The sequence below is a fragment of the Protopterus annectens genome, chromosome 6.part0, assembly GCF_019279795.1.
Source record: "Protopterus annectens isolate FY-2018-M chromosome 6.part0, PAN1.0, whole genome shotgun sequence".
Lineage (NCBI taxonomy): Eukaryota > Metazoa > Chordata > Ceratodontiformes > Protopteridae > Protopterus > Protopterus annectens.
Genome location: NC_056737.1, coordinates 1,534,178,164 through 1,534,202,864, shown reverse-complemented (window position 1 = coordinate 1,534,202,864; position 24,701 = coordinate 1,534,178,164). Strand labels below are relative to the sequence as shown.

Below are 24,701 nucleotides of genomic sequence, written 5' to 3'. Positions count from 1 at the left end.
GATTGCTTACCACTGGAAGCAGTTGGGGAAGAGTTTCCTTGCACCCAAATGCCTGACGACGCATAATCACCGATGCCTGGGTGGTAAGGATAATTACCAGAGGTTATCTAATTCCTTTCACCTTTTATCCGAGAACCCCTGCAAGACTCCCCGACGTTCTACCCAGTCAGAGAGTTCAAGCAGCAATAGAAGTACAAAAGCTGCTAGAAAAAAAAAAGAGTCATCCAAGAAGTCCTACCAGACCAGTTAGGATCCGGTTTTTACTCAAGATTCTTTTTAGTGACAAAGAAAACGGGGGACTGGAGACCAATATTGTATCTCAATATTTTTAACAAATTCATCCAACAAGCAAAATTACAGATGGTCACGGCTCAGTCTATTCTCCCCTTCTTAGAAAGATGATTGGATGTGCTCTATTGACTTTCAAGACATGTATAACCACATAAAGGTGGACAAATGCTCGAGAAAGTTTCTCCACTTTCAAATGGGAGCCAGTCATTTGCAGTTCAGAGTGTTACCCTTTGGTCTCACCACAGTCCCCAATGTGTTCCCTAAATGTATGACAGCAGTCACAGCACATCTGAGGCTGCACAGATTCCAAGTGTTTCCTTACTTAGCTGACTGGCGTCTCACTACTCCCACCAGGCATCTGCTTCTACAAACTATGGACTACATTCTGAAGCTTGCCCATTCAGTTGGGCATAATGGTCAATCCTGCAAAATCTCAGTTAACCTATTCTCAGGACATGGAATTTATTGGAGCTTGCCTCAATTCTGTTACTTGCATAGCATCGCTTCCACTACAGGGATTACAGAAAATTCAGTTGCAGGTCCTTCCTTTTCTTTGCTCAAACAAAACTCCTGCTTATCTAATTCTGCAGGCATTGGGTTCCATGGCAGCAGTGATCACATTGGTTCCATTGGCAAGATCTTACATGAGACATCTTCAGTGGTTGCTTGCAACCTAATGGACTATTCTAAGCCACCCCATGAAACATCTAGTTTTCATATCCAGCCATTGCAAGAATGACCTCTCCTGGTGGACGCACTCAGAGGAGATTCTTCTAGGCCACCCTTTTGTTCCCCCTCAACCCAAGGCCATAGTGACCACGGATACTTCCCAGATGGGGTGGGGGGGGGCATTATCTCTGGAAGACGGTCTAAGGCACATGGCTCCCCTCTGAGGCCAGTCTGCATATCGGTGTTCTAGAGTTAAGAGCAGTGCTTCTAGTTGCAAGCATTTCATGCTGCCTTACCTCAAGGGATGATAGATATACAGTCAGACAACATGTCAGTAGTCTGGTACATCAACAAACGGGGGGAACCAAGTCCTACCCATTCTGTCAAGAAGGCCTTCCAAGTGTGGCAGTGGGCTATAACTTCCAACCACTTTCTGTTAGCAACGCATATCTCCGGGAGCTCCAACATGATTGCAGACAAACTGAGCAGATGCATCCTCATGCCTCACGAGTGGACTCTGAACCCCAGAGTAGCAAAGGAGATCTTTCTTCTCTGGGGCCCGCCTTGCTGTGACCTGTTTGCCTCACCCATGAGCAACAAGTGCATAAGCTGCCTTGCCCTAATCCCCCCCCCCCCCCGGGTCTCCTTTATGTATTTCTTCCCTTCCCTCTGATCCCTTTTTCTCAAGAAAGCAGCTCGGTTGAGAAGCAAAGTGATCCTTATTGCTCCCTACTGGCCTCAACAGATATGGTTTCCCTTCCTCTGGCCTCATCTACTACACCTTCCTTGGTTCCTGGACTTAGCTCTGGATCTCTTGTCCCACCCCTAGGGACTAGTATATCCCAACTTTCACTGTCTCACGCCGATGGCTTGGTTTCTCCAATTCCGGTAGTCACCAGGCATAATAGAATTCCTTCCCCTGTGCGACACATCTTGATGGCATCCCAAAAACCATCCACCAGGAAGATTCTACCTTAGTAAATGTAAGAGATTTTCTACTTGGGCCTCTGACAATGGTCTGGATCCCTTTTCAGCACCCGTAGAGAAAGTTTTGGAGTTTCTAATTGCTATCTTTGGTAAAGGAGCTTCTGCTTTTACTGTCAAGATTATCTTAGCAGCTATCTCAAATTTCCATAACGGTTTCAGAGATCAATCCTTAATTTCTTACAGACTTTGTAAGGTTTTTCTTAAGTCCACTATCCACTTAAAGCCCCCTTTCAAAGAACGTCTTCCACCATGGGATCTAACCCTTGTGTTTCAGTCGCTTAATTCTCCTCCATTTGAACCTGCAGTGACTTGTGATTTAAAATTTCTTTCTTGGAAAATATTGTTCCGTATAGCTGTCACCTCGGTGAGGTTTCTCCCCAAATTACAGACTTTATGCTCTAAAGCCCATATTTGGTTTTCCACAAAGATAAGTGTGTCACTCAGAGTGAGCCCTACTTTCCTTCCTAAAGTGATATCAGAGACCAATATCAGCCTATCTATTGATTTGCCTGTATTCTTTCCAAATTTTTCAAATAAAGGCGAATACTTCCTGCACCCTCTGTATGCACACAGGCAATTATGTTTCTACCATGACAGAACTAAACCAATAAGGCAATCTGACCAGTTATTTGTGTCCTTTGCCAGTGCGACTTTGGGCAAACCCGTATCCAAGGTGACTCTTTCCAAGTGGTTAAGGAAATGCATCTCTTTCATTTACAAGAAACTTGACATAAAGCTTCCTTTGTCCATAAAGGCACATTCTACCAGATCTATGGTGACATCAGCTGTTTTTCATTCCAAAGCTTCTCTGTCAGAAATTTGTGCAGCCACAATGTAGGCTAATCCACCTACCCTTATTACTCATTATAAATTGGATGTGGTCTCCAGGGGGAGGTCTCTTATTCTGGATAGTCCATAGATTAGTACTAGGCTAACTGCCCTTGCGAGCCATTTTAAGTCTGGTCACTTATCCCTTGTGAGACTCAAACCCTGCACCTTGTGTGTGTAAGGCAAACACTTTAACCATTAGGCCACCCTCCTAATCCGGTTCTCGGGAATATTCTTCCTTGAGGCAACCTAGGATATAAAGTAGCTGAGGACAGTGTCCCACAAGTCAAGAATAGGTGAAGATTGACAACATCAGATAAAGAAGTTATGTCTTACCATAACATTCCATCTGAGTTGTCGATCTTAATCTGTTCTTGCATCCCTCCCGCCTGCCCCCTCCTTTAGACTTCTGGTGGAGTGACATCCTGTCCTGGGTTCTTATTGCCAGGGATACCTTGCACAAGGCTTCCGCCTTATTCTATAGAACTCCTTTTTCTGCATCATAGCATACTCGATCTGACGTAATGTAGAAAGGTGTGTTATGGGTAGACTAGCAGCTCGAGAGATTTTTTGGCTGACGCGAGCTTTATTACAGCCGGATTGGTTCTGAGTATCAGAACCGTAACCCAGAAGGCAAGAACAGATGAAGATCGACAACGCAGATGGAAAGTTATGGTAAGACATAACTACTTTTATTTATTGCATTTTGTCATTCACTGTATATACAGTGTCATGTATCTGTTGCGTTTACTGAAATGGGTGCTATGGGATGAGTGCTTTATCCCAGTTAACAAATTAAAAATTAATAAAATGAAATAAATAAAATCCTTTAGTTAGGTGTAAAAATAGGGATACAACTACTTCATCTTGATTTCGTCTTTCACAAACACAGTTTAAGAAAGTTAGTAATGTTGTTCCTGTGCTGTGGCTTGGTCTGAATCCATGATGTGTTGTGGAACATAATTTGTACAAGTTATGTAGATGATAAAGTTCATGTGAACATATTTGATAGAGAGACACGATGGCTGTAAGAGTATAGTTTGCAAGTTCAAGAAATTTGCCGCCTTTATGCAAAGGAATAATGTACAATTGTTTCCAGAATTTTGGGACTATAACTTCTTGGTGAGAGCAGTTTGTAAGTATAGGCACTGGATATGGAATTTCTTCTGCAACTGTTTTGAGAGAGGTGGGTATACATTTTTGAATAAGTTACTTATCATGGCATTAGCAGTTGTGGTAAGTGAAAAGGTAGTAGTGACACATCTATATCACTGATTTATTGGGTGTATTGTGTTTATTAAGTAGTTAGCAGGATTTATGTAGTATGAATTAAATCTGCATGCAATGTTATAGTGCATTTCATCTGTGAATAGGTCAGGGTTGCTATTTTTTACCAGGCTGTGCTGAGATTTCACATTACAAAAACAGTCTGCATCAGTGCATACTGATTGTGCATAGCTTTTTAGTTAGTGTTGACATAATTCAAAGTGGATTTTAAAGTTGTTTAATGCATAATATGTATGCCTTTATTTGTCATCTTTAGGTAGAGATCGTGGAACCTGCAATATTGAGATTGAAGTTACACATAATATTTGTGAAATCCTGAAAGATTGTGATATAGATTACATAATCAGATTCAAATTTGGCTGCGCTGGAATAGTACACAGTGTAACAGATGCTGACTCATATTCCTCAAAACAACCTGAGCCTGAGATGCTGTATGAAAAGACAATCCGTGGGCTGAAGATTTCAGTATGGAAAGACGATCTGACAACACACAAAGTGGATGCTGTTGTAAATGCTGCTAATGAATATTTAGATCATGTTGGCGGACTTGCTAAAGCCTTAGTTGATGTAGGTGGACAAATTATTGTAAGGGAGAGTAAGGACTTGATTGAGAAATGCGGAAAAGTGAAAACTGGTGATGCAGTTGTAACAACTGCTGGATATTTGCCATGCACAAAAATCATTCATGCTGTAGGCCCTATTTGGGGCACAGATAATCAAAACGATGCCAGAAGGTTACTCGCAAAAGCCATTCACAGCATTTTGCAAAAGGCGTTTGAATGTAGAATTAAAACATTAGCTATTCCAGCACTGAGCTCAGGAATATTTGGTTTTCCTTTGGATCTTTGTGCAAACATTATTGTGAATACTATACGGACACGGGAAGCTTATAGTTATCCCAATGAAATACATTTAGTGAGTAATGATGTAAAAACAGTAAAAGCAATGGAAAAAGCATGTTCACAGATTCTAGGTTACCCTGACAACTTGTCAAAGGGCATTAGTGGCAACAAATCTTCTTCTCCGACATTTGTACATGTAATTAAACTTAACTGTCTGAAGTTAATGTTAAAACGAGGGAAAATTGAAGACCAGCAGGTAAAATTTTCACATTTATTCTACTGTGAACAGAATTGGAAATCTTTTTTGTAAACAAAAAGCAAGCGTAGTTTACTATGGCATTGTTGTTGTTTTCAAAAATCAACATTTATTTTTAGGATTTACAAGTTTCTGTTTCATTTACAAATCGTAAGCCAACCCATAATTTTAGTGGAAACAAGGAGTATAAATACGGATTGTGATTCTGTAATTCTCATAGATAGAAAACAAAATTGTGTGTGTTGAAACTGTTTGCTGATTTGAAAACTGTGTTGGAAGACTGTATTATTTTGTCATATCTGAACAATGAAAAGCGATTTCTGTAGAATTTTCTTTAGTTGTGTCAGGTGCGATCAGTTATACTAGAACTCAGCTGGGGGGCTGTAACATAATAGCTCATCAAAGCTGGTTGCTTGAAATAAGTTGGTAGAAAGCAAAGCATTCAGTTTTTTTAAAATGGTTGTTTGTTTCTTTGGTGACAAGACCCCCCCCCCCCCCCATGCCTAGTGTAATAACTTTTCTCTTGTGCACACAGACTTAAATTAGTCAACTCAGAGTTCACTGGACATCAGGGAAAGGGATGTCTCTTGAGCACAGCAATCCCGTTCTATGAATGCTCATTTCATCGAACAGTAATATTAGTCAAGTACTTGTCCTGTAAATAGTGAGTATCCGCGGTGGTGCAGCAGTCGCGTTGTTGCCTCACAGCAAGAGGTTCTCCCATTCGAGTCTCGGCTGGAGTGCGGGGAGTGCCTTCTGTGTGGAGTCTGCATGTCCTCCCCGCGGTTGGGTGGGCATTCGAAAGACCTGCGTAAATGGGCGTGCCTTCGTTAAAGGTTGAACGTTGAGCTGGCACTTCGGCATTCGTGAAAATTTACTGCCAATCATTAGCGGACTGGAGTTCCGCTGTGGCAACCCCTAACAGGGAAAAGCCGAAAGACAAACAAACTTGTCCTGTAAATAGTGACATGCTGAATTCTATGCATTCATGCTCCTATACTACATATAAAAGTTTTCTGTGTAACATTATATAGCAGGGAGACCACCAATGCAACACCGAATATCAATTTTCCCTGGTCTTTTTGAATACAGGTAGTCCACCTACCAGCTGCAATTTATTTATTTTTTTAATTGTGTAAATTGGGAAAGTGCACCAGTCCATTAAGTCGTTTTCCTTCCTGAATTAAGGTGGTATTTACAGTGTTCAAAACTGAAACAAATAACTGGCCAACCCAAGGAAAAGCAGTAACATAAAACACTGAAAAACAAAAATAAAAAATGCAATGATGCGCTTGAGAAACAACTACAAAGCCTGTATTAGTGTAACAAACTTTAATTGCTGCTTTCGCAAAAATCTTCATCAGAAATCCGACTACAATCCACATTGCAATAAATATATATATGTATATACACATACAAAAATCAACCAATAAAAAAAGCCCATCAATAAAACAGTCAGTTAAGAACACATTAACTCTTAAAGTACCCTAAGTCTCCTTTCTTTTAAAATGCATTTGATGTTAGTAGCTTTGTTCAAACCTGGGGCACATCAGCTCTTGACTTAATCTGCCACCTAAGCTCTCTGGTCTCAACCAAATTTTTATAATCTCCACTGATCTTATTCTCTAAAACTCTTTCTAAAACCGCAACGGTACATTTCTTAAAATTTCCACACAAATTAGAATGCCTATAAAGAGCATTATTAGTATCTTTAATTGTAATTGCATAAAAATGTTCCCTTATTCTTTGCCTCAAACTCCTAGTAGTCATGCCAACATAAAAACTACTGCAGCCAGAGCATAACCCAATATAAGAAAAAGAAAAATAATCTGGTTCCACACAGCAGTGAAAATCAATATGTCCTTTATTTTAGTAGGTAAGCGCTTTCTCGGAATAACATCCGCTTCATCAGACCAACAATGATAGAATAACAGTTACATTTTTAAACACTAAAACATCCAATCAAAAATCTGATAAAATGTGCATCATAGCTAAAAGTCATGTGATAAAATACATCTCTAGAATATATAGATCGTTAAAAATTTGAATAAAACAGACTAAATGAACAATATGTACTTAAAACTGGTGATTACAATAGTTAAAAATAATAAAAGATGGACTATTGAAATATACATGATAAAATATTAAAAGAGAGATCAATGCTTTAATGGCCGTGCTTTAAGGAAGGGTTTCAGGGAAACTCTGTTGTTTAAACCAGGAGGTTTATCAGCTTGAAAGTGCAAAATCCATTTCTGTTCACTAGATTCTGTTCTATTATTTATGTCACCTCCTCTCTTGGTACTATGCAGAATCTCTAGTACCATAAAGCTAAATTTATGTTCTTTACCCTCTTTAGCAACATGTAGTGATAGTGCACTGGTTTCTTTAACATTCCTGATATCCCTAAGGTGTTCAAGTATTCTATCCTTAAACACCCTGTTCATTTTCCCTATGTAAAATGAGAAGCAGGTAGTACAATAGCAAAAATAGACAACATTTTTTGTTCGACAATCTGCATAAAAAGCAGTATCTATCTTAAAACCCAAAGTGGGATGTGTGAAATGATTACCAATATGTATATGTGTACAGGCCATACAATTCCTACACATATATGTACCAAGTCTATCAGATATTATAGTTGATTTAGTATTAAAGGATCTATAACAGAGCTGACTCTTAAGTGATCTATTATTTCTAAAAGCAAAATCTGGCTGTGTGCCAATGACCCCATTCAACTCATCTACAGTAGACAGAATATCCCAGTTCTTTTTAATAATATCACATGCTACATGCACATTACTGGCAAAGGTCAATGGCATCCTTAGTTTATTCCTAGATGTATCAGTGGAAGCATCACTTGAAGTATTGTCAATATTATCCCTGTTGTTAATACTAGTGGGGAGGGGGGAAACGTATGGCTGGCACATACCTGATCTATGCAGCCATCCTTCTGCTATTTGAGAATCAATAAGTTTACTACTATAGCCTCTTTCTAAAAATTCTTGTTTAAGTGTTTGTAATGCAACAATGAGACTATCATCATCATTAAAAAGTCTCATAGTTCGAAATATCTGTCCTTTCAACACATTGAATTTCGTATAATTCGGATGCATACTGCCATAGTGTAGAACATTACTCTTTCTAACAGTTTTCTTATACAAAGTAGTAGACACAGTGGATAAATTATTTTTAGTAACTTTAACATCCACAAACTCTACTTCTTTATCAGAATATTCATAGATAAATCTCAAAAAGTATTCAACTGACTTAAGTATAAAATAAACTCTTGTAGCCTCTGCTCTGAGCCATGCCACAACAAAAAAATTATCATCCACAAAACATTTATACCATTTGATGTTAACCTGGTATTTATTATTCAAAAGTACATGTTTAGCTTCCCAATTAGCTAGGGATAGGTTGGCGTAGCTTTTAGCACAAGCTGTGCCCATGGCTACGCCAACTTTTTGTGCATAATAAGCATCATTAAAAATAAACACATTGTTTTCTAGGATGATTTCTAAAAGTGTGCAAATAAGTGTCACCTTAGTATCAGGGGTGTTTCTGTCACACAGTAATTCTCTGACATTTTCTATTCCCCATTCATTGGGTATAACAGTGAACAATGATTCAATATCCAGAGTTACAAATAAACATTGTCCTAAGATAATTTCATTTTGTTTAGATAGCTCATTTAAAAAACTGTTGGTATCCTTTAAAACAGTGCTACAATTAGCCAAGGCAACATGCAAAGTCTTTTCTACGAAAATAGAAAGTGGCTCAGTTACCCAACCTCGACCTGAAACTATAGGGCGCATAGGTGGAGTTAAGGGATTCTTATGTATTTTGGGTAGACCATACATCAAAGGGACTGTTGGATGTTCTACCATGAAATACTCAAACAGTTGCTCAGATATCATACCTGTTATTAATAAATCAAAGTTCAAAAACTGTACTTTTTCTATGACACTACTGAGTATATGCACAGGTAAAATGGCATACGTATCAATGTCACTGAGATGACTTAACATAGATTCTATATGTTTGTCCTTGTCGATAACAGTACCACCTCCTTTATCATTTGGACGTATTTTTATACTATTTAGTTCTTCCAATTCAAGTAGAGCTTGTAACTCTGCAGCTGATAAATTACTAAAATTATTAGTTTGCTTATCTAGAGACTTCTCTTAAAGTGTTTTTCACAAAGGTCAATGAACAGATCTGTAGTAGAATTACTAGGTGGTATGTAAGTGCTGGGCTTTCTAAATATACAATCAGCATTATTATAATTACCAAACATAGCTTTAAGTGTAAGAGTTCCGCTAAAAAGGTGTAGGTCTTTAATTACCTCTGTTATGTCCATTATTTGAGCCGGAATAAAGGTTAAACCTCTGTTTAACACAGGTAATTGTGAGTCAGTTAAAGTAGAGATATTGTGAACTAAGCTTGTTTGTATCTCTTTCCTGACCTTATTTCGTCCTCCTGGCTGTGTAGTTGTCATGTACATTGATTTTGCAGGCGATTCCTCGATCTGCCTCTTATAGGCAGAGGTTCTTTCAATAAAAAATGTTCACGGGTGGAGCCTGATAGTACAGAGGCCTGCTCTGTGGAATTCAGACTCACACTGGAAGCCATGCTTGTTTTAGGTCTAACAGCTGCAGTGCTTGTGCTAGCATCAGAGTGACTGCTTACAGCAGCTACAGAAGTATTTAGGTTGACTTCTGAAACAATTCCCTCACTTACAGGAACAATAGGAACATTGGGTAAAAGTCCTGTGGGTTCTGTAGAAGTGGTCGTTTTAACAGCATTTGCATATGCTGCTTGTTCATCTGAAACAGTTGAATGCAATGTAGATGTTCATCGTGCATACAGCTGCAGTAATCACATATGGGTTATCTGCCGTCAGGCGGGTCCTCGGTCGGCCGAATTCCAAAGTCTTGGTCTGGCGTCGGTTGTTGTCACCTTCTTCCGTGACGTCAGAGCACCAGGGGTATACAAGTCACAGCCGACGCCATATTCTTCAGTCTTTTTTGCCGCGCGGTGCCCGAAGCAGAAGCAGTTCGCAAGTGCCGGTCGGCCAGCTCCTGAATTTACGAAAAATTGGAAACCGAAGTCTTCTTTAAAGCTAAGTACCCCGTTGGGGAAACTTTTCTTGCCTCAGACCGATGTCAGACAAAGTTAACAATTGTATTTCTTGTGGGAAGCAAATACCGCATAAGGATTTCCATTCCCTTTGCATACCTTGTTTAGGCCCAGACCACGACGTCTCGGGCTGTCGCTTCTGTGCGACTTTCAATAAATGCACTATTAAGCATCGGGCGGAGTTCGCCCAACATTATTTTGGTAAAGCCTTTGATTATAAAATGTTGTTGGATTCTCCGACTGCCGTTTTGTCCAAAAAACGCAAGGACAAAGACCGACACGCGAGGCCCACGGTCTCCACCGACACCACACCAAAGCCGGCTACACGTGGTCCAGTTCTCAGCGAGACGCTTATGCAGTCCCTGACTACCGACGACACTTCCTTGGCGGTGTCTTCTGTACCCGAGACCGCTGGTACCTCGGCCCTTACTCAGACTACAACCACCGAAACCACAGTGAGTGTTGAGCCTCCTAGTGTGGACAGGTCCACTTCCACCCAGGGTGTATTTAGGCCCTCTTCTTCCTTCTCTATTAAGGCCTTCACTAAGTCCAAATCAGCCATGCATCCCAAGAGGCCTGTTCCACAGGGCCCATCCCCAGGCCCCATGCCTAAAAAGCAGATGCTTAAAATGGCTGAAGATTTAATTTCCTATATCAGGGGTTCCCAACCCCCTCCAGACAAGAGACCCAGAGTGGAGGAGGACTCTCCCTCTTCTGAACAGGGCTCCATTTTCTCAAAACATTCAGATGTGGAGGAACAATCGTACTCCCCTTATGAAGATTCTGATGCAGAACAGTCCATTCCTTCTGTATCTCCCCCAGAGGACTTTTCTTTTGGGGAAACCTTGCACACCTTGAGGGAACACTTCCATTGGGAAGACCAGGATTTTTCTGATTCCAAAAAAAGGCTTAGGGAATTTCTTTTGCTACCTCAACACAGACCTCTGGCTATACCTCCTGTCCTGGACATACTTGATGATGTTTACTCGGAGGCTTGTCTTAATCCGGATTCCCTGCCTCCTGCACCAGTCAAACCTGATAGATACTACAGAGTCCCTAACTCTCACCAGTTTCTTTTCAAAAGCCATAATGCTGACCCTGAAACCATTTCTCAAGGCCCCAAGGGAATGAAGGCCTCTACTGCCAAGAATCCACTTTCTTCTGAAAGAGAATCTAGATCCTTAGAAAGGTGGGGGTAAAAGGTATACACCTCTGCCACCCTAGCCATGAGGGCCTTAAATTGCCAGTTCCATATGCTTAAATATCAGCAGTTTCTGTTATCACAATTAAGAAACAAAATGTCTCAACCAGATTTGAAGGAATTGCAGGATATGATACATAGTGCAGAACAAGTGGGTAAACACACCTTACAATGTGGTTATGATGCCTTAGAGGCCTCAAGTAGAGCTGCTGCTACAGGAGCAGTCATTCATAGACATGCCTGGCTTAGGGAACAAAGCTTGCCTGATCATTGGGTTGGGAGGGTGGCCTAATGGTTAAGGTGTTTGCCTTGCAAACACAAGGTACAGGGTTTGAATCTCACAGGGGATAATTGGCTAGGCTTAAAATGGCTCACAAGGGCAGTTAGCCTAGTACTAATCTATGAACCTATGTTAAAGCTAAACTACTAGATGCTCCTTTACAAAAGGATGTGCTATTTGGTACTAATGCTGAGGAGAAACTATGGAAAATGGAAGAAAAAGCTAAATCTATGCAGACTGTCAAGGCTTTTCTACAGGTACAGCCACCTCATTTTAGCAGAAATTGGCCTTCAAAAAACTGGTCCTTTCCAGCCACGGACAAGACCCAAAGAGGTAGATACAGGCGCTCAAGGGGCAGAGGACAAACTCAAGGATCATATAGAGGCAGACAATGGCAAACTCAAGCACCAAGAGGTGGCGAAGACAGTGCACAACAATACAGAAAGCAAACCCAATGACTTCCTCCTTTTCATGCCAAGCAGATCTCAGCTGGCAGCCCCCTTGGGAGGAAAGCTGGCACTATTTTCAAGAAATTGGCAAATTATCACAACAGACAGATGGATCCTGGACATAATAAACAGAGGCTACAGATTTCATTTCCACACTCTTCCAAAAATGAGAGGCATGCCAAACCTGCCACCCAATCAAAGGGCAGAGGCGCAAATACAAATTACAAAACTCATGGACATGAAAGCCATTCAAGAGGTTCCTACCCACGAACAAGGTCAAGGTTTTTATTCCAGACTTTTCCTCGTACCAAGAAATAGAACCAACTGGAGACCCATTTTGGACTTATCCATTCTAAATACATTTCTACTCGTACCAAAATTCAAGATGCTCACATTACAGCAGCTTCTTCCCATGCTGGGCAAGGAGTTTTGGCTGGTAACATTGGACCTCAAGGAGGCAAACCTGCATGTCCCAATCAGACAAAGCTGCAGAAGATACCTCAGATTTCTTGCAGGTTCAATCCACTATCAATTCTCTGCATTGCCCTTTGGCTTATCTGCTGCACCCAGAGTATTCACGAAATGCCTGGCATCAGTAATTGCCTACTGCAGACTTCAAGGGATACAAATTTACCCTTATTTGGACGACTGCCTGATCCAAGCGGACAGCAAGCACACTCTTCTGGAACATCTGGCTTATGCAACACGGTTACTGAATTCTCTGGGATACACAATCAACAAAGAGAAATCCAGGCTGACACCTTCTCAGAAAATAACTTTCCTGGGTGCCAGCTTGGACACAAACACCCAGATGGCCAATCTTACGCCAGAAAAACAAGGGCAACTAACTCAGTACTTCAAAACACTAGCAAATTGTACCAGGCTTGCTGCAAGGAAAATCCTGCAGGTTCTCTGGGCTTCATGGCATCTTGCATTCTTTTAATCCCATGTGCAAAGTTGCATATGAGAAAACTTCAAGGTACCTAAAAAACCTATGGTCTCAACACAGCCACAGTTTGGAAACAATAATACCAATAATTCCATGTTTGCAAAAGGAATTTCTATGGTGGGCCCAAGCATGTCACGCAAACACAGGTCTCCCATTCTGCCAGCCTCAAACAAATCAAGTCATCACAACAGACGCCTCAGACTACGCCTGGGGGGCGCACATGACAGGCTGGTGCATTCAGGGCAAATGGTCCCAAAAGGAAAAGCACCTTCACATCAATCAAAAAGAAATGCTAGCAGTGATAAATGCAATTACAGCATTCAAGGACCTCCTGCATCCCAGGACAATTGTTGATAAGAACAGACAACACCACAGTAATGTGGTACATAAACAAACAAGGAGGAACACATTCATACCCCCTGTGCAGACTAGCCATGACACTTTGGAACTTGGCTCTAGAATGGCAATTCAAACTTCAAGCGCAGTACTGGCCAGGTTTGGAAAACACGCTGGCGGACAATCTAAGCAGAAATATGACAGATCCACACGAATGGAAGCTGCATCCACAGGTGTTTACAAAGATAATCCAAGCATGGGGAAGGCCAGACATAGATCTCTTCGCCTCCCACAGGAACCATCAATTGGAAAAGTTTTGTTCAAGGACTTTTCATCTAAAGGCATGGAGGGTGGACGCCCTTTCATTCAGTTGGACAGCATGGACAGTGTACGCTTTCCCACCTCTTCCTCTTCTATCCAAGGTGCTCTTGAAAGCAAGAGCAGACAGACCGAAGATGATACTGATTGCTCTGGACTGGCCAAGGCAGCACTGGTACCCACTCCTAAGGAGCCTAACACATACTCCTCCCTGGCCTCTACCTCTAATGCCTCTTCTGCTGACTCAGCACAGTTACAAAACTCTTCACAGTCAGCTAAAAACACTCAATCTTGCTGCATGGAAAATTCCTTAACACCACAGCAGACCCTACTCTCCAAAGAGGTGCAGGATGTCATTCTGGAGGCCAGAAGGCCATCTACTAGGAAGACTTACTCCGCAAAATAGAAACGGTTTTGCTCTTGGAATGAGAAAAATGGCCAGGATCCTAGAAAACTGAATTTGCCTCAGGTATTACAGTATCTAGCTGAGCTGCTGAACAGTGGACTTTCATTTTCCTCCATAAAAATCCATGCCTCAGCCATTTCTGCAGAGTTCAACATAGACCCACCGTTATTCTCTCACCCACTTTTAAGGCAATTCCTCAGAGGGGCTAAGAATATAAGGCCACCAAGGAAGCAACCAGTGCCAGCCTGGGATCTTAATTACATTCTAGAAAAATTAACATTACCTCCCTTTGAACCAGCTGCCTCAATAGATTTGCAATACTTGTCCTGGAAAATAGCTTTCCTTCTGGCCATTACCTCAGCTCGTAGGGTTTCGGAACTTCAAGCCCTCATGGCTGTACAGCCCTTTCTTATCTTCCATCAGGACAGGGTTTCCCTTCGAACCAACCCGTCATTTATGCCTTAAGTGGTATCCATGGTAGCTTTAAATCAAGCCATACACTTACCTACCTTTTACCCCAACCCTCAAAACAAAGGGGAAAGGTTGCTGCATTCCTTAGACATCCACAGACAGCTACGTTACTATTTGGACAGAACAAAGCCTTTCAGGAAATCAGAACAACTTTTTGTGTCTTATGCTGTAGGAGCTCAGGGGAAGCCTGTTACCAAACAGACAATCTCTAAATGGATAGGCCACTGCATACGTTTTTGTTACTCCTATCATGGGAAATCTGTCCCTGTAGGCATCAGACCACACTCCACCAGGGCCACAGCTACCTCCACAGCCTTCCTCAGAGGAGTTCCTACCAAAGATATTTCGGAGGCAGCCATTTGGAGTTCTGTACATACCTTAACAAGACACTACCACCTGCCTTTATACTCCAAAACTAGAGCAGGCTTTGCTACTGCTGTATTGCAGGGCATTCTGGCTCATCCCAGTTCTACCTAGTGCCTACCACCCTGTGTGTAGCTTTGGGATTCTACCCATATGTGATTACTGCAGCTGTATGCACGATGAACATAGTACAGTTTTGTGCCTACCATAAATGTAGATGTTCGAGTGCTAATACAGCTGCAGTACAGGTTTCCCTCCCTCCTTCCCCTCTAGGTATAGGACTAGTGGCTAACTCCTCCTCATACAACCTATTTTGGGTTATCCTTCTATGATGTATTTGCTTGCAACTACTCTTTTTGATAATATTGCATTGCTTGAATATATTTATATATATACATAGAATTTATATATTGCCTTCCTTTTGGGGGCACCTGACATCTGGGGCAAGAAAGACTGAAGAATATGGCGTCGGCTGTGACTTATATACCCCTGGCGCTCTGATGTCAGGGAAGAAGGCGACAACAACCGACGCCGGACCAAGACTTTGGAATTCGGCCGACCGAGGACCCGCCTGACGGCAGAGAACCCATATGTGATTACGGCAGCTGTATTAGCACTCGAACATCTACATTTATGGTAGGTACAAAACTGTACTTTCTGGGTCTTACAGAGCTCCGCCCATTTCCTGTTATATGCTGTATGTTGGAGTTAGTATTAACCCTTTCATTTACCCAAGAAAAGACATTACCTTCTTTAAAATCCTTCAACTCCCTTTGTAATTTTTTGTTTTTGGTAGCAGAAAGTCTCTTGTCATATCCAGTAATATTTTCAAACAATACATCCATTTTATCACCAACAAGTTCATCTGAATAGGTATTGTTAATTATGTTTTGCAACTCATTGATTTCATTAGATAGTTTTAGCTCCTCTGGTCTAAAAAATTTGATAAGGAGCTGCATATATTTAGCACTGCACTCAAGGTTAAGTAACTGCCAGCGCCTAAGTAGCTCAGGATAAGCTTGCCCATAACTGGGCATGGTGAGAACCCTAAGTCCCCTTGGTGCTATGTTAAGGCTCAGTGAAGCCTCGAGATGAAAGCGCTGCCACTGCAAGCGCTTAAACTTATAAAGTTTATTCTTCAGATTGCGATAATCTTGATTTATCTGCAGCTTTCAGAGATGACTATCTGGAGTCAGTGATGTTGTCTGCATATACGTTCCATTAAGTAATGGATTCGTTTGAAAGTCCAATAAAGTAGACAAACGATAGTTGTTCCTCCTATTAGATGGCAAATCCATTGAAGATACAAAGTTGTCCAAGCAATCTATTTCATTTCCTGCCATGCTTGGTTCAAAGATAAAGAAAAATATACCTTAAAACAGTCTTGAACCAAATAGAATCAGATGCAAAAACCAGAATACAAGAAAAATAATCTGGTTCACACAGCAGTGAAAATATGTCCTTTATTTTAGTAGCAGTGCTTTCGAATAACATCGATTCATCAGACCAACAAAGATAGAATAGCAGTTACATTTTTAAACACTAAAACATCCAATCAAAAATCTGATAAAATGTGCATCATAGCTAAAAGTCATGTGATAAAATACATCTGTAGGATATATAGATCGTTAAAAAGTTTCAAATTTTTAACGATCTATATATTCTACAGATGTATTTTATCACATGACTTTTAGCTATGATGCACATTTTATCAGATTTTTGATTGGATGTTTTAGTGTTTAAAAATGTAACTGCTATTCTATCTTTGTTGGTCTGATGAAGCGGATGTTATTCCGAGAAAGCGCTTACCTACTAAAATAAAGGACATATTTATTTTCACTGTTGTGTGGAACCAGATTATTTTTCTTTTTCTTGTATTCTCTGGTTTTTGCATCTGATTCCTTATTTGGTTCCAGGACTGTTTTCGTTTGGCATAACCCAATATACACAACTCCTGCTGTACCACAGTTAAATCTGCCAGGCGTCTCAATGGTATGTGAAATATGTCCCAAATCAATAAATAGTCCCTCATTGATAAACCTACAAACACTGCACTTATGACATTTGTAGGTGTCAAATGGTTTGGTGGTAATAAGGGGAACAATTCTAGCATTGTCTTGTCCTAACATAAATTTAATATACTTATCCTTGTATGTAAATGTGGGGCTTTCCGTAGTAATAATCTTAATTCTTGGTTCCCAGAAATAATTCCCCAGTTGTTTGGAATTGTTTTTCTAATGCACTTATTATCAACCAGCATATCCAATGTTATGTTACTGTTTTTCCTTGGGTTGGCTGGTTATTTGTTTCAGTTTTGAGTGTGTGGATCTTGACTTTCCAATGGCAGGCGCAGGTGAAGAACTGCTTATGAACATGACCCTTCATTCTCGTCCTGAAAGTCAGGGTAAAGCTTTACAAGAACTGGTACTTCATTGCAATGAAATCCAAAAATCCTTGGTGGTGTTGTCTCAAGGTATTACCAACTTAGCCAGCATCAGAAATAGCTCAGGTAACCCTGTTGACAATTTTCCTATTAACAGTAACACTGAATATAGATTAATATATTATAAATTTACCTTTGCGGTTTTAGAAAGGGTGTTAGAGAATAAGACCGGTGGAGATTATAAAAATTTGGTGAGACCAGGGAGCTTAAGTGGCAGATTGTTACGTGCTGATGTGCCCCCCAGGTTTGAATGAAGCTAATAACATCAAATCTGTTTTAAAAGAAAGGAGACGTAGGGTACTTTGAGTTTGTGTTCTTAATTGACTGTTTTATTGATGGGCTTTTTTCATCGGTTTATTTTTGTATATATTTTGTAATGTGGATTGTAGTCTTTGATTTCTGATTTTTTTTTAAGAAAGTGGCAATTAAAGTTTGTTACACTAGTACAGGCTTTGTTGTTCTTTCTCAAGTGCGTCATGAGCAGTTTTTTGGTATTTACAGTGTTCAAGGGAACATCTGACCAACACATAAGAAGCAATCCACTTATTTGGTAGAACATGTGTCATGGGATCTTCAGCACTTAAACTACTACCAGAAAAGATAGCTGGGACCTAGTTTTGCACCTCATCTGAAAAGTCACTTTAGGGTTGCAACACTCCTCCTTATGCTACCTGTCCTGTGAGCTGAAATAACTAATACAGTTTTAGAAATCAGACTTTCGTTTAGGCATTCATGTTGATCATGTACCCTAATTGAATCAGTGACACTTGCTCACTTTTGCAGTATGCCAGTGTGTCATGTCTTAAATGGTATTCATGAGATGAATGCTACTTTCATGAATGATTTCTTATTTTCTACAAAAATAAGTAAATATTTGTATCCCTTTTTATTGGCTGTTTTTGCAAAGTGTTTCTTATGTCACTGACTATGATAAGAAAAGACAACAGCCATGTGACCTGTTTTCTGTGTTGGACCGGTTTCCTCCTTTAAGATGTTTGATCAGGTAAGGCTAAAGCAGACTAATGTAAGACAGTGGTCAAGGTATTAGTGTCTCAGTTGCTGAAATTACAGCTGGACAGCCTGGACTAAATAAATATTTTTATTTTTTTAACCATGAAACACTTAACATTTGTAGACCTGGTAAATTCTCAAGCAATTTAGCTTTGAACAAGTTACATCTCATTACTGAAAGATCTGAGTAATTTAAACAATGTCCTTCATGGATGCATCTGCAGTCATAACAACTGGGTTGTCCTGTCGTCAGGCAGCCCTTCGGTCGGCCGGATTCCAAAGTCTGGGTCCGGCTTCAGCTGATGTCGCACTTCACCCGACGTCATCTCTGCTGGTCTTCGGGTATAAAGGCATCAGCCGACGCCATTTTCCCCAGTCTTTCTTGCCGCGTGGCGCCAAGCAGAAGCTGTTCGCAAGTGCCGGTCGGTCAGATCCAGAGATTACTACTACCGAATACTACTCAAGACTTCTAAAAGCTAAGTACCCGTTGGGGACTCTTTCTTGCCTCAGCCGATGTCAGAAAAAGTCAATAACTGTTTAACTTGTGGGAAACAAATACCTCATAAAGATTTCCACTCTTACTGTTTGCCTTGCTTAGGCCCAGACCACGACATAGCAGCCTGTTCGCCTGCGCTTCCTTCAACCGGACGAACGCTAAAGCGCCGGGTCGGAGTTTGCTGAACAGTTTTTCGGCTCAGACTTTGCGTATATTATGCCGTCGGATCCTCTGACTACACAAATTATTAAAAAACGCAAGGAAAAAGACCGACACTCGTGGTCCGCGGTTTCGGCCGAAACCACGGTGAAGCAAGCCGCGAGTGTCTCGGTCTCGGCCGAAACCGAGAAAACTGGTCAATCTCCAGCCAAATCCATGGCTACTACTGAGGCTCCTGCTACCTTACCTGAATCGGCCTCAGAAATTTTGCCTACAACCGTGGTTTCTACTGATTTATCAGACATCATCCCTTTGGATGTCTCTACCCCAGCACGTGGTGCTGCTAGACCCCCTGCAGCCATGTCTATCAAGGCCTTTGCCAGGGCCAAAGCAGCCAAATCTGCTAAGGCAGTGCCTGTTAAACCTCCCTCACACAGGCCCACTTCTAGTTCACAAATGCTTACTCTGGCAGAAGATTTAATATCCTTAATTAGGGGATCCCAATCTCACCCAGACAGGGCCTCTCAGCCCCCTGAAAAGAGACCTAGGACAGAGCCCCCCAAGCCAGTGTCCTCTGAGGCTTCTGCGGATGACTCCGACATTCCAGAACAGCCAGAGGACCCCTTTTCTACATATGAAGACTCCGATGCTGAAGAATCCATTCCAGCTGCCTCTCCACCAGAGGAATTTTCCTTTGGGGAAACCTTGCATGCCATGAGAGAACAATTCCAATGGCAGGGACAAGATTTCTCAAAGTCAAGAAAAAGGCTTAGGACCTTCCTACACTTACCACAACATAGGCCCTTAGCTATACCTCCTGTTTTACCTGTTGTGGATGACGCATTTAATGATGTCTGCACTGCTCCTGATTCTTTACCTCCTGCCCCTGCCAAACCTGATAGATATTACAGGGTACCTGACACTCATCACCACCTATACAAGGCCCCACTGGCAGACCCCGAAACTATTTCCCAGGGGCCTAAGGCAGTAGCCTCGACCACAGCAAAAAACCCTATTCCTTCAGAAAGGGAATCCAGGTCCTTAGACAGATGGGGGAAAAAAGTCTACACCTCTGCTACTCTCTCAGCTAGAGCTTTAAACTGTCAATTTCACATGATCCAATACCAAGAGTTTATGCTTGATCAGTTAACTAAGAAAGTATCCTCTGATGAATCTTTAGACAAGAAATATGTATTATAAATGGTAAATAACATACAACAGGTTAGTAACCATTCCTTAAAATGTGGCTATGATGCACTGGAGGCTTCATTTAGATCAGCCATGACTGGCACAGTGATAAGAAGACATGCATGGCTGAAAGAACAGGTCTTACCGGATCATGTTAAAGCAAAGCTATTAGATGCTCCCATGGATAAGGCCAGTTTATTTGGTACACCTGCCCAGCAGGTAATGAAGAAAATGGAAGAAAAGGCAAAATCTGTACAGACAGTTAAAGATTTCTTACAGGTTCAGCCTCCAAGGTTTAGCAGGAACTGGCCTGCCAAAAATTGGTCCTTTCCTGACTCCACAAGATCCCAAAGGGGCAGAAACAGACGATCCAGAGGCAAAAATCAATCCAGAGGAGGTGCCTACAGAGGACGACAGTGGCAAGGTAATAACAGAGGCACAGACACAACCACTGCCACTGCAACAGGACAATCACAGTGACTTGACTCTAACTCCGCCTACCAGGGAGCAAATAGCAGCACCATTAGGCGGAAAGTTAGCCTTATTTTCGAAAAATTGGCACTATACAACAAAAGACAAGTGGATTTTGCAAACCATAGACCAAGGCTACCGGTTCCACTTCCACACCTTGCCAGTAAAAAGAGGAATGCCAAACCTGCCTCCAAATCAAAAGATAGAAGCTCTACAGCAGATAACAAAATTATCCAAGATGAGAGCTGTGGAAAGAGTACCAATAACAGAACAGGGCAAAGGATTCTACTCCAGACTCTTCCTAGTACCAAGAAAAGAGAAAAGTTGGAGACCTATTCTCGACCTGTCCATCTTAAACACATATATCATTGTCCCAAAATTCAAAATGCTGACCCTACAGCAACTTCTTCCCATGCTGGGCAAGGAGTGTTGGCTGGTAACTCTAGATCTCAAGGAGGCATACCTGCACGTCCCCATTCGACCCAATTGCAGAAGATACCTCAGATTTCTTGCAGGATTAGAGCATTATCAATTCTCAGCATTGCCCTTTGGCTTATCTACTGCGCCCAGAGTATTCACAAAATGCCTGGCATCAGTAATCGCCACTGCAGACTACAGGGAATCCAAATTTATCCATACCTGGACGACTGCCTGCTACAAGCGGACAACAAAAGCAAGCTGACAACAGATTTACAAAGGGTCATTTACTTGCTACAAGCCCTGGGATACACAGTCAACTTACAAAAGTCAAGGCTGATACCATCCCAGACAAGAACATTCTTGGGCTGAATTGGACACAGTAAAACAAATGGCATTCCTAACTACAGAAAACAAAAGAACTCCTCTTTACTTCTTGGCATTAACAAGACAGAACAAACTAACAGCAAGAAAAGTTCTGCAGGCCTTGGGCTTCATGGCATCATGCATAATCTTGGTACCACATGCCAGACTGCATATGAGAAAACTACAGTGGTACCTAAAGAATTTATGGTCTCAACACAGGCACAGCCTAGAAGCAGAAATACCATTAATCCCATGCCTAAAACAGGAATTCCTCTGGTGGGCCCAAGCATGCCAGTCAAACCCAGGCCTACCCTTCCACAAGTTTCGAACAAGCCAAACCATCACAACAGACGCCTCAGACCTAGGATGGGGGCACATGCTGGACAAATGCGCATAAGGATTGTGGACTCAGGACCAGCTGCACTTGCACATAAACCAAAAAGAAATGCTGGCAGTAAAACTGGCAATCCAAAAATTCAGACCATTCCTCAAAGAAGGCCATTTGATGATAAGGACAGACAACACCACAGTCATGTGGTACATCAACAAACAGGGAGGCACTCATTCATACCCCCTATCTTGAATGACTTTGGACCTTTGGAATCTGGCTCTCAGCTACAACATCCAGTTACAGGCAATATTTGTACCGGGAAAAGAGAACACCCTAGCAGACATGTTAAGCAGAACCACCTCGGATGCTCACGAATGGATGCTACACCCAGACATCTTCAAGACCATCACAAAGAAATGGGAATGCCACAAATAGATCTATTCGCTTCCCCTCTCAATCACCAGCTCAAAAAATTCTGCACAAGGACATTCCACCCACTTGCATGGAAGGTGGATTGTCTTTCCTTCAGCTGGACAGGTCTGACAGCATATGCATTTCCACCTCTTCCCTTGATACACAAGGTATTACTGAAAATCAAAGAGGAACGTCCAAGGATAATCCTGATAGCTCAACTGGCCAAGACAACACTGGTACCCACTGCTGAGGAGCATGTCTCGGGAGAAAATGTGGTCAATACCCTGATGCCTTTGATGTTAACTCAGAACAACTACAGCATCATGCATCCAAACCTAAAACTTTGCAGCTGACTGCCTGGAACATCACATAGCAGCAACTAAGCCAGATCTTTCCCAAAGGGTTAAAGACATTATCCTTGAAGCCCGCAGACCTTCAACAAGAAGGAACTATGCAGGAAAATGGAAAAGGTTTGTCATTTGGAGTACTGAAAGAGGAAAAGATGTGTCAATATAGATATTGCAAACATTCTGGAGTATTTGGCAGAGCTTTACATACAGGCCTGTCCTATTCCTCCATCAAGATACATGCATCAGCTATTTCAGCAGAATACAGCTTTGATCCACCTGTCTTTTCACATCCTCTACTCAGGCAGTTCCTCAGAGGGATCAAGAATGTAAAACCTCCAAGGAAACCATCATTACCAGCATGGGACTTGAACTTTGTGCTAGAAAAGTTGACACTCCCTCCGTTCGAACCAGCAGCAACAGCAGATCTACAGCACCTATCATGGAAAACTGCTTTCCTACTGGCAATTACCTCAGCAAGGAGGGTTTGAACTACAGGCCTTAATGGCAGTACAACCCTTCCTAATCTTCCATAAAGATAGGGTGTCCATGAGAACTAATCCTACATTTATGCCTAAGGTGGTATCCAGAGTGTCTTTAAACCAGGCAATCCACCTACCTACCTTCTTTCCCAATCCACAAAACAGAGGGGAAAGAATGCTGCATACCTTGGACGTACATAGACAGCTACGCTACTACCTGGACAGAACCAAAAGTAACAGAAAAACTGCCCAGCTTTTGGTAGCCTATGCAACAGGGAGGGAAGGAAAAGCAATTTCCAAACAGACAATCTCCAAATGGATAGGAAATTGCATAAGATTTTGTTACTCCTTCCATGGAAAACCAATTCCACAGAACATAAGGCCTCATTCTACAAGGGCTACAGCCACTACCACAGCTTTCTTACGAGGAGTGGCAACCAAGGACATTATTGAGGCGGCTACTTGGACCTCCGTGCATACATTTGCCAAGCATTATAATTTACCTCTATATTCTAGATCCCGAGCAGGGTTTGCCACTGCTGTATTGCAAGGGATCCTAACCACACCATAATTTTATCATCCTCCTCCCTAGTTGGCTATGGTATTCTACCCAGTTGTTATGACTGCAGATGCATCCATGAAGGACATAGTACAGTTTTGTACCTACCATAAATGTAGATGTCCGAACTGGATAGCATCTGCAGTCAGGATTACCCTCCCTCCTTCCCTCTGTGGTACTCCTAGGTATTTATCCTCCTAATAGCTAGCTGGTGAGGGGAGTCTCTTATGGTGTATTTGTTTGTATATATGTACATACATGCTTATTTTTTGTTTGCCTTCTATCTTTTTGGAAACATTGGCATTTATCCAAAATTTAGCCTTCCAAGAGGGCAACTGGCATCTGGGGCAAGAAACACTGAGGAAAATGGCGTCAGCTGATGCCTTTATACCCGAAGACCAGCAGAGATGACGTCGGGTGAAGTGCGACATCAGCGGGCCGGACCCAGACTTTGGAATCCGGCCGACTCAAGGGCTGCCTGACGACAGGACAACCCAGTTGTTATGACTGCAGATGCTATCCAGTTCGGACATCTACATTTATGGTAGGTACAAAACTGTACTTTCTACCCTCTTGCAGCAGAAACTCTCCATAAAATGTCTTCCTACAACCTCAGAAGACGTTCCCAATCAATGCCCACCCTGCAGGCCATAAAACCCAAGTTACATTATACCAACAATGCATTTTCAATTGTAACACCCAAACTATGGGAATATGTTTCACTATACCTAAAAGACCTCTTAGGTTACTCCATGTTTAGATCACATATCAAATTATATCTCCATAAAGATGCCCATTGTAGGTGCATCCAGGTGGGCTGGATCACGTAACCACTCTAACCCTAATATCAAAGTAGTTCAGTTTTCTCTTCTCCTATGTCATCTCTTCAAAATTGGAAACCCAACTGTCTCTAGTCCATGTTTGTAAATTTTGTAAGTAACCCTT

The 24,701-nt window shown here is 41.7% G+C and overlaps 1 protein-coding gene across 1 annotated transcript in view; it reads left to right on the top strand.

Moving 5' to 3' along the window:
* The window catches only part of LOC122804843 (protein mono-ADP-ribosyltransferase PARP9-like), a 1,196,663-nt gene that overhangs the window by 483,354 nt on the left and 688,608 nt on the right, over positions 1 to 24,701 (top strand). Inside the window, exon 3 of the mRNA XM_044074996.1 lies at positions 4,319 to 5,160. Coding sequence (XP_043930931.1) covers positions 4,319 to 5,160 — 842 coding nt within the window. The remainder of the gene's footprint in view (positions 1 to 4,318; positions 5,161 to 24,701) is intronic.